The sequence below is a fragment of the Grampus griseus genome, assembly GCF_964374135.1.
Source record: "Grampus griseus genome assembly, chromosome: 11".
NCBI classification, from domain to species: domain Eukaryota; kingdom Metazoa; phylum Chordata; class Mammalia; order Artiodactyla; family Delphinidae; genus Grampus; species Grampus griseus.
Window position 1 is genome coordinate 21,689,604 of NC_139005.1, and position 13,164 is coordinate 21,702,767.

General features: G+C 34.0%; 1 protein-coding gene across 3 annotated transcripts in view; it reads right to left on the reverse strand.

Annotated features, from left to right (window-relative positions):
* INTS13 (integrator complex subunit 13) overlaps window positions 1–13,164 on the reverse strand; it is a gene marked incomplete at its 5' end in the record, with an annotated part of 31,409 nt that overhangs the window by 17,159 nt on the left and 1,086 nt on the right. For all 3 annotated transcript variants that reach the window (XM_082666223.1, XM_082666222.1, XM_082666221.1), the window contains 6 exons: window positions 472–556; window positions 2,064–2,192; window positions 3,568–3,658; window positions 5,115–5,195; window positions 5,588–5,790; window positions 11,552–11,626. In XM_082666223.1, the coding sequence (XP_082522349.1) occupies window positions 472–556; window positions 2,064–2,192; window positions 3,568–3,658; window positions 5,115–5,195; window positions 5,588–5,790; window positions 11,552–11,626 (664 nt within the window). The remainder of the gene's footprint in view (window positions 1–471; window positions 557–2,063; window positions 2,193–3,567; window positions 3,659–5,114; window positions 5,196–5,587; window positions 5,791–11,551; window positions 11,627–13,164) is intronic.

Consider the following 13,164-nt stretch of genomic DNA (forward strand, 5'->3'; position numbering starts at 1 on the left):
TTGTGGAACCCCAAAACAATTTACAAGAGCAACATCAAAGATCATTGATCACAGATCACCATAAGAAAAATAATGATGAAAAAGTTTGACGTACTGTGAGAATTACCAAAATGTGACACAGAGACATGAAGTGAGCAAGTGCTATTGAAAAAATGTCACCAAAGATTTGCTCAACCCAGGTTGCCACAAACATTCAATTTGTAAAAGAACGCAACATCCGTGAAGCACAGTAAAGCAAAGCATGATGAAATGAGGTATGTCTGTATTTGTTCCATTAGCCTAGTCTTTCCCAAAGTAAATCCAATAGAACACTAGTTCCATGGCCATTAATGGGTGATATTGTCAGGTAAGTTTGGAACGGGATGAACTAAAGTCAATCAGGTTTATTTACTCAAGAACTTCTCAAAGCTGTTAGTATGCTTTCATATGTTAGATCTTACAAAATAGTATTTTCCAATGTCTCTTACTTACCACTTTTCAGAAAATCTACATGTGCATCTTTGTGATGAAGTAACTCCACATCGTAATTGGCAGATGTGTTAGCATGTTGTTCTTCCTTAAAGCAAAATTTAAAATAACTTGGTTTTGTTTTTAAAACAATGAAGTAATTATTCATTTTGCTTAAAGTGAGATCAAATATACCCAACAATAATTAGCTATAATAAGGGGATAGTTTGCTCAGTAATTAATCTATTTAAAGATGCAATAATTTTCCACAGCAATATAAACTATATTAAAAAACTACTGGCTACATATCAGTAATAAAGTAGTGATTTTTCTTATGTTATGTCAGAATTAACATAGATGGTTCATCTAGAAATTTTAGAATTTTTTTTACTCTGAATGCATTGTCCTGCCAATACTTTTTATACACAAATATGTAATTGAAATAGTTTACTCAATGTAAAATAGTTGATTGAAGGAGGAAATAGCATCTTTAAATACCTATAGTAAATTAGCAAGCACCAATTATATAAAATAGCAAATACAGACTAATAAACAAGTTTAGTAACTTGTCCTCACTAAACAGTAAATAGAAACTTCAGTATTATCTATTTACAAGAAAAAGACAAAGACTGAGTCACACCAGTAGCACACAAATATGGTCAAATTTAAAAAGCAAGGTATCTGTCACCCTCAGAGTATTTTTCTTATAACTCACGAAATTATATTAAAATACGTCTAGCATGCTATTTTAGTTGTTCACTGCTGCCTCACCTAAACTGTTCTACTGGTTAAGGCTATAATTTCTATTAAAGAGCCAGCCAGTGGTATAAGGAGGAAATCAATAATGAAAAGATTACATTTCTCATGCAATTTAGTTTTCATCATATGGTGGCAAAAAAAATGAAACTGGACTTATAAGAAAGCTAATTTAAATTTTTAGATATACTGGCTACTTTATATTTGTAAATATAATCAATACAATTAAATGTAACTCCCCTCAGTAAAAATTCATTTGAAGCTTTCTATGGCCCAGACATTGTGCTGGTCTTAGACAACTAAATAACATAATGAAAATGACAAGACAGTAACAGATTCCTAAGAAAATCCATTAGTAAAATCATAAGACTCATATGTTTTTCAGCTAGAATCATAAACTTGTTTAAAACTATAAACTATTTTTCCCTAGTTAGACCTATTAGTTACAAACACCTTTATACTGGGTAGGCAAGAACAAAAATATAAGAAAGAAAAGATCTACTAGAACACACAAAGTGAGTAAAATCTAATAACAACTGTCAGGAAAAGAATCACAGAAAAAGTAATCATTTCAGATAGAAATTATATTTTGATGAAAGTAATGAGAACAAAATTAAAAACAAAAAAGCTGATACAGAATGTTCTTATTAGGAAAAAAAAAATACAGCACTTTGTTCTGTGATCCTTTCTTGTTGCTTTTCATTATTTACTAACCTGGTCAAAGACACTGAATGTGTGCTAGCAAAACAGAAAATATGATATGGGAAGAAAAAGTTAAGGTTCATTAAAATAAATAATACATATCAAATATTTAAAAAGCAAAGCAGAGCTTTCAAAACAGCAAGAAAAAGACTGCCTACCTTCATTGGAATATTTGTAATAGTAGTTGAAGCCAAGTCGAAATGCTGCTGTACTAAAATATTTAATTTGGTAGCAAGATGCCGTCCTGCACGAACACTATGAACTTCGCTGGTTAAAACGGGGGACAACTATAGAAAGGTATGAAAAAAAAACCCCACAAAACTTTAAACATTTTAACTTAGTGCTAAATATTTTACTTCAACCCATGAAAATTAAGTACTTTTACTTGTGAGAATTTAGGGGGGAAAAGGTCCATAAATTAACCATAATCATTATTTTAGTAATACATTTTTATACATTCACTCATTCAACGATAGGTATTAAAGAGAACTTACTGTATAAATTGCCAGAAGCTGTGTGAGCTACTGGAGGATACAGCAGTGAACAGGAGAAATCCCTGTCCTCTTGAAACTTAGCGTAGAATAGTCTTTGATTTAAATCTATATTTTAATTTATAATTTTTACTTCTATTTATCTATATGCAAAATTGATTTGAAGTGTCCCACAGAAATACGGTAGAAAAAATAATTAATTTTGTGGAGAGGACAAACCTCTGCAGATACTACTACTTATTACGAAGAATGAAAATCACTGCAATCATCATATTTTGTCACCAAGAAATGTATAAGGCAGCCAAAAGTTACTTATAACAAGGCAACAAAATTTTACTCATTCCAGGGTAATAGTATTTATTGTAAGTAAATTATTTACTTATCTCAAAGTAAAGCCAATATAATATTATGTCACCAAGAGTCAGAAAAAAGTTAACAAAAAATGGGCTTACACTGGAAACCACATAAAACACAATGATAGAGATAATGACCTAAAAAAGAAATCAGCTATTAAAAAAAAATTATCTAAGTTAATACTTCACGTTTATATTAAGTAATGCTAACTAAAAAGAACAAAAATAAGAACATACACATTTAATATAGTTATACAAACACACATATCTCTATTTCTAAACACAGACCACCAATGGAGAATATTATGTGATGTGAATCCATTTAACAATCAACAGACTCATCTCTTCCTTTAAAATTGTTCAAATTTATTTGAAAAGTAAAACCAAGGTTGGAAATTAGTCTTTTACCCCTCTCGATAGGTAAAGTTAATTTCTTTGTTATAGGAGTGTATTTTGATTAAAGAGTGTATTGTTTTCCTAATGAGAAGAAAAACAGTTCTACAGAGTAAGAAGTCATTAAAGCAATTGAAATCCATTACAGTAACTGAAATTTGAGGAACAATACAAATTGTGTATGGTTTGAGAACACAGTTATTTAAAATAAACATCAACAGGCAAACAAAACAAAATACTTTCAAAATCTACAATTATAACATAAAGAACTAATCTAGGTACTTTGCCATACAGGTTGCTTTCAAAACTCTAAATATTTTTGTATCAGAAAATGTTGGCAACCTGATCATTCTTATGCTAAACCTTCTCAGCATTTATTATTAATAATTAACAATGATCTCTTCTTCCATTATTTCTGCACTTACCTCTTTTTTAGGACGATCAGATACAAGGCTGTCTTCACCAACTGGGTAGGTATGGATCAAGACTAGCTCACACTTCTGAATCTGCATGAGACTTAAAGAGAAACTTTTCACTTAGAATATAAGACTATATACTACGTAAAGAATTCAGGCAGGTAAACTATAAAAAGTTTTATATACTAAAATAGTGTGTCTCTATAATCAGATACCACGGTTAACATAAAAGCTAAATATTCAGAAAGACTGTGTAACTGCTGTACTTATATGAACATTTAATGAATAATTTATATGAGTTTAATTGAAATGCAAAAATGATCATTTTGTGTATTCGAAGGATAAAATAAAGAGAAAATTCTTATACTCTGGTATAATTTTCAATAGATAACTGCCACAGAGAAAATGAATATATTGTGTATTAATTTCCCTTTTACTACTGTTTTTCAAGAACAAATTATATTACCTATAATTGGTTATTTCCAAGAATACAGAATTTGTAATACTAAAAAGTTACCCCCAACTTTTTATTTTATTTATTTTTTGTCCCCTCCATTTTCTTTTTTTAAATTGAGGTACAGCTGATGTACAATAATAAAAGTTTCAGACATACGACAGTAATTCACAATTTTTAAAGGTTATACTCCATTTATAGTTACTATAAAATACTGGCTATATTCCCCATGTTGTACAATATATCCTTATAGCTTATTTATTTTATACATGGTAGTTTGTATCTCTTAATCCTTACCCCTATCTTGCCCCTCTCCCCTTCCCTCTCTCCACTGGTAACTACTAGTTTGTTCTCTATATCTGTGAGCCAACTTCTTATTTTAAAATTTCCAAACCTACAGAAAAATCGAAAGAAAAGTACTATTCAATGAACACCCATATATCCTTAACATAGATTAGCTAATTAGCTGTTAGCTACATTTGTTTTCACTATAAATGCCTAAATAGATGTACATTCTTTTTTTTTTTACTAAGTCATTTGAGAGTAGTTGCAGAGGAAATGATACTTCATTCCTAAATACCTCAGCATGCTTCCTTCTCCTAGTGAGAATAATCCTACTTGTTGATGATAATAACAGTACTCTACCTAGAAAATTAATAGTAGCTCGATCTAATATAGACTTCTCACAGCAACTGCCCCAAACATATCTTTAGTGGCTTTTTTCTTTTTTAAAAATTCAGACAATATAATTAGTTATGTTTTGATTTGGTACATACTGAATAATGCCACCAATGATTTGCTCATTTTATAGATTTGTAATACAGAGTATGAGAACAAGCCATCAAAAAAATATGCATTATAAATTCATGTATTATTTTATCCTTCTGCTCACCTTTTCTGTTAGCAAAAAGTAAAATTTTAAACTTAAAGGGAAAATGGGACAAGAAGTTTCTGATCGAACATACATTTTTGACTAATTTGTAGAGCCAGTAGAGAATTCAAGGGAATGGTACCAATTACCATTAAAATTATTGGAATAATTATAATGAAATAAATATGACTATAAAATGGAATATTTATTCCATTTATGGATTATACTCACTGATCTGAATTTGCAGCAAGCTTGTTATGTTCATGAATTGTTTCCTGGACACAGTCCTCAAGCATTCGCACATGACTATCACTATGGCATAAAAAAGATAAAACCAACTTAAATAAATAAATAGTAAGAGAAAAAATTAAACACACTATTCAGCTGTAGTATCTTGTTACAGGCACTTAAAATTATTTCAATAAGGACTGTCTGTAGTGTGCTCATTCACAATACCAAACGACCAATTGAATGAAAAACTAGTGAGGAAAAAAAGTCAAATCAACCTACGTGATAACAATCTAAACAGTTTTCAATAAGATCAACTGGATATTTTAGAACTGGATAAACACAGTTTCGATATTAGAAAGGCCACATGTGATATCCTTAAATGCTAACATGTTGCCCCTGCTTTTTTTTAATAAAAACTACAATAGGATATTAAAATTCCCTCAGTGAAAGAATTACTGTGATTAATGGCTCACCTTTTTGCATTAGTAATGCAAATTATTCGTCCTCTATTTCCAACACGTTCTGCATTCTCCATTAGTAGAGTACGAGCCTCATGTTGGTATTCGGTAATTTTACAGAGGGTTTCCACTGCTGCAACAAGACCATGCAGAATACTGCAGCATTCTGGATCTGCCCGTGGATTAGGAGGCCCAACAGCAGCTAACGCTGCCATCAGCTAAGTAAAAGGGAAAACAATCATGTTGACAAGAATAAGCACAAGTCAGACGAAGGCATCACAAGAAAATGAAACTACAGACCAATGTATCTTATAAATATGGATGCAAATATCCTCAACAAAATACTAGCAAACTGAATCCAGAACATATAAAAAGAATTATATACCATGACCAAGTTGGACTTATCCCAGGAACACAAAGTTGATTTAACGTCTAAAAATTAATTAATGCAAACGATATCAATGGAATTTTTAAAAATCACATGATCATCCCCATAAATACAGAAAAAGCATTTGACAAAAATCTAAAACCCTTTCATGATAAAAAACACTCAACAAACTAGAAACAGAAGGGAACTTCCTCAAGCAGATAAAAGGCACCTATGAAAAACCTATACATAATATCATGCTTAATAGTGAAAACTAGATGTGTTCCCTCTAAGATCAGAAACAGAAGGATATCCACTCTCACCACTTCAATTCAATACTATACTAGAGCTTCTAGCCCAAGCATTAGGAAAGAAAAAGAAATAAAAGGAATTCAGATTGGAAAGGAAGAAGTAAAACTATCTCTATGTTGCAGATGACATGATCTTGTATGTAGAAAATCCTAAGGAATCCATTAGAAATTTTTTAGAAATAATAAGCAAGTTAAGCAAGGTTGCAGGATACATGATCAACAGACAAAAACCAATTGTATTGCTGTACATTTGCAAAGAACAAGCCAAAAATGAAATTAAGAAAACAATTCCATTTATAATAGCACCAAAAAGAATAAAATGCTTAGGAATAAATTTAACAAAGGAAATGCAGATTTTATACTCTGAGAACTATGAAATACTGTTGAAAGAAATTAAAGATCTAAATGAATAGAAAACATCCTATGTTCATGGACTGGAATACTTACTATTGTTAAGATGACAACATTACCCAAACTGAACTACAGATTAAACATAATCCCTGTCAGAATCCCAGCTGACTTCTTTGTATTGATAGAAATTGATAAGGTGATTCTAAAATTCATATGGAATTACAAGGGATACAGAATAGCTAAAACACTCTTAAAAAAGAACAAAGTGTGAGGACTTTGCTTTATATATGCATAAAGATACGCTGGAAGGACCCATTAAAAACTAATAGTGGTGGGGATAAATAGTGATGTGCTGGTAAACCAGCTCTCCAAAGGGAAAAAAAACACCTAATTTGTAGTGTTTGCCAATATCTATGGTTAAGTACTCCCATGATCGCTACTTTCAAGCTTTCACTGAATGTAAAGTTGATAGGAGATGCACACACTCAGCTCTTCCAAGTTGGTATAACCAGGCTCTAGCACAACACTAACTGGAACAGGGGATGAGTGGGAAATTTTTCAAGGCTTAGCTTTTACTTACACACACACACATATGTGTACATGCAAGTATATACGTAAAATTTATTTTTAAAAAACATAGGTATTACCTAGTCATAAAAAGTGATCAAAAATGAAAGAAAAAATACTGTATATATAGGACTATAAAAAGTCCCTGGTACATAGGAGAAAAAATAAAAAGCTTTTTAGGACAGGGGTGTTGTGGTCCTGGGAAAGCAGCAGAAAGCTTAACTTCTGGAGTCAGGTAACTATGGACTGAAATGCTGGCTCTGACTTTTAATATTGTGTGACCCTGGTTTAACTCTCCTAGCTTTTTTCCTAATCTGAAAGTGAAACTAATAATAGAACCTGTGCCACATTAGTATGATACTTTCAAACTTTAATTTACCCAACAAAAACAAGACCAAAACTCCTGAAATCTGATAAATTTTTTGTAATAAGATCTACAATGTAGAGGATAGAGTCACGTGCTGTAACAGAAAGAGTCCTGGACCCAGGTATGCAAGTCAAACTACCTCTGGCACCTGTGGGCTTCAGTTCCTTCACCTGCAAAAGGAAGGAGTCAAAGCAAAAGATGTCTACAATCTTTCCAGCCCAAACATTCTTCAATCAATCTACTTCAATTGCTTCTCATGATCAGTCACAATAACTAGAGAAAGGTGTGACACAGATAACGAAAGCTAAACATTAAATGTGTTTACACAAACAAGATTATACATAATTTATACAAAATGTCAATTACTTTATATCATCTTAAACATTAGGGATCTGCTATATAGTTGCCTTCACACCTGGAGTTTCCCCTTCTGTTCATAATCTAAAAGCAATGCGTGTGATATAATATGCCTTCACCTTCAGAAAGCAGAAGGAAGCAGTAATTCTCGTATCATCAGTATAGCTCCCATTATTAAATGCATACCTCTTACTGCCCTGCAGAGGTGCAGTAACGAAAATCTATTCAAATTTGTACTTATTTTTATTTATACACAACTAGAGAAGCTTCAGTCTTCTTTCACAGTACCTCTTGAAAGAACAAAGCAGAATACATGCTATTTCAAAAAGATAGTACGGGGGAATGTACGGAATCCTTAATATTTTTTCAAGCAATGAAAGAATAAAGAACATTTTGGAGTGATATAAATGCAAAGCCAAGCCAATAAAAGTCCCCCTTCAGTGAGTTACCTCAAAAGAAAAAAAGGTTAGATATGTTTACATATTATAATATTAATCACAACATTTTAAGACCAAACATCGTAAGAAACACATTTTCATTGAAACACATTTGCATGGGATTATTTCCACTAAAGGGCATCCATTAACAGAAAAATTTTAACATGAAATAGTTCAAATAATGTATTCAAATATTTCACTAATGCCTGTCTCTCATGTTCATATTCATCAGTGAAGGACCTAATAGACTGAAGTCTTCTATCCACCTAAACGACAGAAAAGAACGTAATCTACCACTAATTCAATAGCTTTAGACACGTTTAAAAAGCATAAACTTGATGAATTGAGCATGGGTTTATTTCTGCTCCCTCAAACTCCACTAAAACTGTAGTAAAGGAATTTAATTTAAAAAAGCAAACACCAGGGCTTCCCTGGTGGCGCAGTGGTTGAGAGTCCACCTGCCGATGCGGTGGACACGGGTTCGTGCCCCAGTCTGGTAAGATCCCATATGCTGCGGAGCGGCTGGGTCCGTGAGCCATGGCTGCTGAGCCTGTGCGTCCGGAGCCTGTGCTCCACAACAGGAGAGGCGACGACAGTGAGAGGCCCGTGTACCGCATTAAAAAAAAAAAAAAAAAAAAAGGAAACACCAAAGGGGGTAAAAAAAAAAAAAACCCATAAACCCACAAAGATGAAGAGAATGGCGGAGGAGACAAGAGAACAATCAAGAGATGTCAGCAAGAATGTATGAAAATGGATGGAGGAATGGTAATGGACTTAGCAAGACTGAATAAACTGAAATCTAAGCACCTACAGAGGGAAAAGGCAAGATGATATGCCTTTCAGAATCCAGGAGAAGTTCAGGAACTGGAGGCATCAAGTACCACATAAAGCAAGGATGAGGCAAGATACTGAAAACTGAAAGACTTGAAGCCAGTATAAGGAACAACTTGACTCCCGATCTTACTCACACCCTACCCATGCAAGTGACTCTCTCTTCCTGACCCCCCTAGATACAGAATCACAGTCCTTGGAGGAAATGAACCAGAGAGGTACCAAGCATGGATACCACAAAGCACAGCGGAGTGTCAGGGGAAGACACTAGACCAGTGCTGCCCAAAAGAGCTTTCTCTGATGATGGAAAAGTTCTATAACTGTGCTGTACAGTAGCCACTATCCACATGCGGCCTACTGAGCGTTTAAAACATGGCTAGTGCTACAGAGAAACTGGATTTTTTAACTGCATTTAATTTTAATTAATTTAAATTTAAATAGTAGCTATCTGATAGCTAATGGTAGCTACATATGGCTAGTAGCTACTATATTGGACAGCACAGTACTAGACCAAAAACAGAAAGACTGAGTGAAAGTTCACCTACTGGATGGTAGAACCTACCCTCTCCCCTGGCTCCCAGAAGGCTGACAACCAAGTTTATAGCATGCAGGTGGAAGAGTGGAAGATCTTCTCTGGAGACCCCGAGAAGTCTCGGAGAGACAATCTGTCTATTCTGACATCTGGAGGCCTCCCAGGGAAAACAACTAGATTAAATAAATCACGATGAAGGCCAGTCAGCAATACCTACTCCACAACATGCAGATCTTCTAACCTGCTCTTTAGTGGCCTGCTTTTAAATAAGGTTGCATAGCTAAATATCAGTAGGCATTTAAGCAAAGCCTCAACATGAAAAGAACACTGAAAACAGAAGGAGATCAAAAGAAAACTTCAAATAAACTAATACCTTTGGATTAAAAAATTACACCCATAAAACAAGAAAAGGATATGACAAAAATGGACATAATTAGAGCGTAAGTAAAAGTTCTTGGAAATTAAAAATAAGATCAAATAAAAAGTTCCATATAAGGATTAAAAGGAAATAGGTAAAAGGCCCAGAAGGAACAACAATGGGAGGATCAGTGAGAAAAAGAATAAGGAATTTAATCCAGGAGGTCCAACATCCCATTCATAGGGATTCCAGAAAAACACAGAACACAAAGACAAGAACATTATCAAAGAAACAACAGGGGAAATTTTCCTGAAGAATATAAAGCCTAGCACAATGAATGAGAAAAGACCAACACCAAGGCCAATCATTGAGAAATTTCAGAACATAAAGGGAGAAAGAAAAGATTCTAAAAGGTTTCAGAGAGAAATTATGAAGAAAAATGATACTGGACTTCACAGTAACACTGGGAGTTATAAAACAGTGGGGTAAGGCCCTCAGAATTTTGAGGAGAAAATTATTTCCAATCTGAAATTTTTATACCTCAAGTATCAATAAACTGTAAGGTAAGTTACAAGAATTCTGGAGGTTATATTTTACCAAAACAAGAGATTACACACACACACACACACACACACACACACACACACACACACAAAAAAAAAAAAAAAAGCGAAGAGGATGACAGCAGTGCACCAGGCGTAGAAAGCAACCAGTTCAAAGTGCAGCCCAAGACTGCGTTCCAAGAAGTTTTTCAAGGGGGGAAAAGAAAATCAAACTACTAAAATTCTAATACATTAATGATAAGTATATTGGGAAGTTTCACAGACACATGAGGAAAAGCAGCAATAGATTCTCAGAAAACTAAGCATATTAAAGGAGAAAAAAAGGAAATGATAAATTCCAGGAACACCAAAAAGTTGTACAACAAAGGAAATAACACAGAAGTCAAATCATTGTGCTGTAGACCTTAAACTTATACAGTACTGTATGTCAACTATATGTCAATAAAACCTTAATAAAACACAAAACAAAGGAAATAATCGCATATGCCACTTGGCTTAGCAGTGGATAACACTTTATGTAGACATTACAATGTAAACATGAAATTTTGAATTAAACAAAACTTCTGATATAATATTGAGAAAATCAGGGAAGGGAAGAAGGCAGTGAGAGTGGCATGGGTGAGAGGAAGTATAAAAGGTAAATCCTCATCGACAGTAATGATAAATGAGGTTTAAACTGAGAACTCTGTAAATAGCAGTAAAAACATGTTATTTAGAAATATGAAGTAAATACTAGATGAGCTAAAGAGTTGAAAGCTTGCTTCTAGAAAGTGGGGAAAGACTGGAAGACAGACAGCTGTTTTTCTTTTAGTATTAGTTGGTGTTTTAAAACTATGTGCAAATACTATACCTATTTAAAACATTAATTATATTTTAAGAAAGTATTATCAGGTCCAGATAATTTTCAAAAATGGCCACAGTTCAAAATCTAAGCATACCTCCTGCAAATTTTGGTCTTCTTGAGTCCAAGAATTTAAAACATGTGCTCCAGAGTCACTCACAATGAAATTCACCTAATAGAGTTCAAAGAAATAATTAGTATTCAACTCCAAGTCTTCTCAATCACATCATATTTAAAACATTTATTTTATTATAAATACCTTTTAATATATTATATATAACATAAACATAAATAGAGAGTGCAGTCTCTAGCTCTGGTTTGCTGATTGATTCATTCATTCATTTTATAGTTACCGAATGCCTAGTACAGGCCAGGTGCTATTCTCAGCACTAGGGATATGGGAATACAGTGATGAATAAAACAGTTCTGTTGCTCACAATGTGGGGAAAGCCAGGATTCTGAGGTGTGGTAAGACAGAGGGTAGTGCAGGGAGAATACAAACAAAAATAAATGAACAACATAATTTCAGAGAGTGATAAATGCTATGAAACAGAAGTTGTTTAGCTTCTTTAGGTTGGGTGATCAGAGAAGGGCTCTCTACAGAAGTGGCAATTGAGGGAAATCCAAAATGACCAAAAGAAACCAGCCAGGGAAAGAGCTGGAGGTACAGAATTCCAGGTACAGCAAACAGCAAATGCAAAGGCCTCTAGGTGCACACCCTCAAAAGGGTGAAGGTCAGAGAGGTAGGAGATAAGGTCAGAAAAATAAGCAGTGGCCATATAACCTAGAGCATTGAAAGCTAAAAGAATGGATTTGCACTTTATTCTAAATTTTAAAGTAAAGGGACTTCCCTGGTGGCGCAGTGGTTAAGAATCCGCCTGCCAGTGCAGGAGACAAGGGTTCGATCCCTGGTCCGCGAAGACCCCACATGCTGCGGAGCAACTGAGCCCGTGTGCCACAACTACTGAGCCTTTGTGCCACAAATACTGAAGCCCGCATGCCTAGAGCCCATGCTTCACAACAAGAGAAGCCACCGCAATGAGAAGCTCGCGCACGGCAACAAAGAGTAGCCCCTGCTTGCCACAACTAGAGAAAGCCCATGCGCAGCAAAGACCCAACACAGCCATAAATAAATAAATAAATAAATAAATAAATAAATAAAAAGCATCCTAGTTCTTCCACTGTATCTGTCAAATTTCTTAAAAAAATTTTTTAAAGTAAAATGCAAACAAAATATATCAGGTAAGATGATAACAGTAAGGATACATTAGAAAATATATCAAATGAGGGCTATGTTCCCTTTGGGGAGGAGGGTGAGATTACTTCTTTCCCCTGGACTATATAATCTAAGTCATGATCTTTTTTCCTATTATCCATGTAATACTCATTTTGCCTCCCCAGTAAGTTTGATAAGCAGCCTTTTCTCCTAAGACTTACCTGCCAGGAATATATTTTACTGGCCACTTTACTCACATTACCTCACTGAAATCTTACAACAATCATAGTTATGCTTACATGGGAGGAAACCGAGGCTTGGAGAGATGAAGCGAAATGATCAAGGTCACACTGCCGGTAGCTTAACGATGCCAGGACCTGAACCGAAACCTGTGTGCTAAACCACTACATTATGCTTCCTCTCATATATACTTTTTTACCTTACATGATACACAATTTACAGAGGGACTAAAACAATTTATATTTTAATTTGGA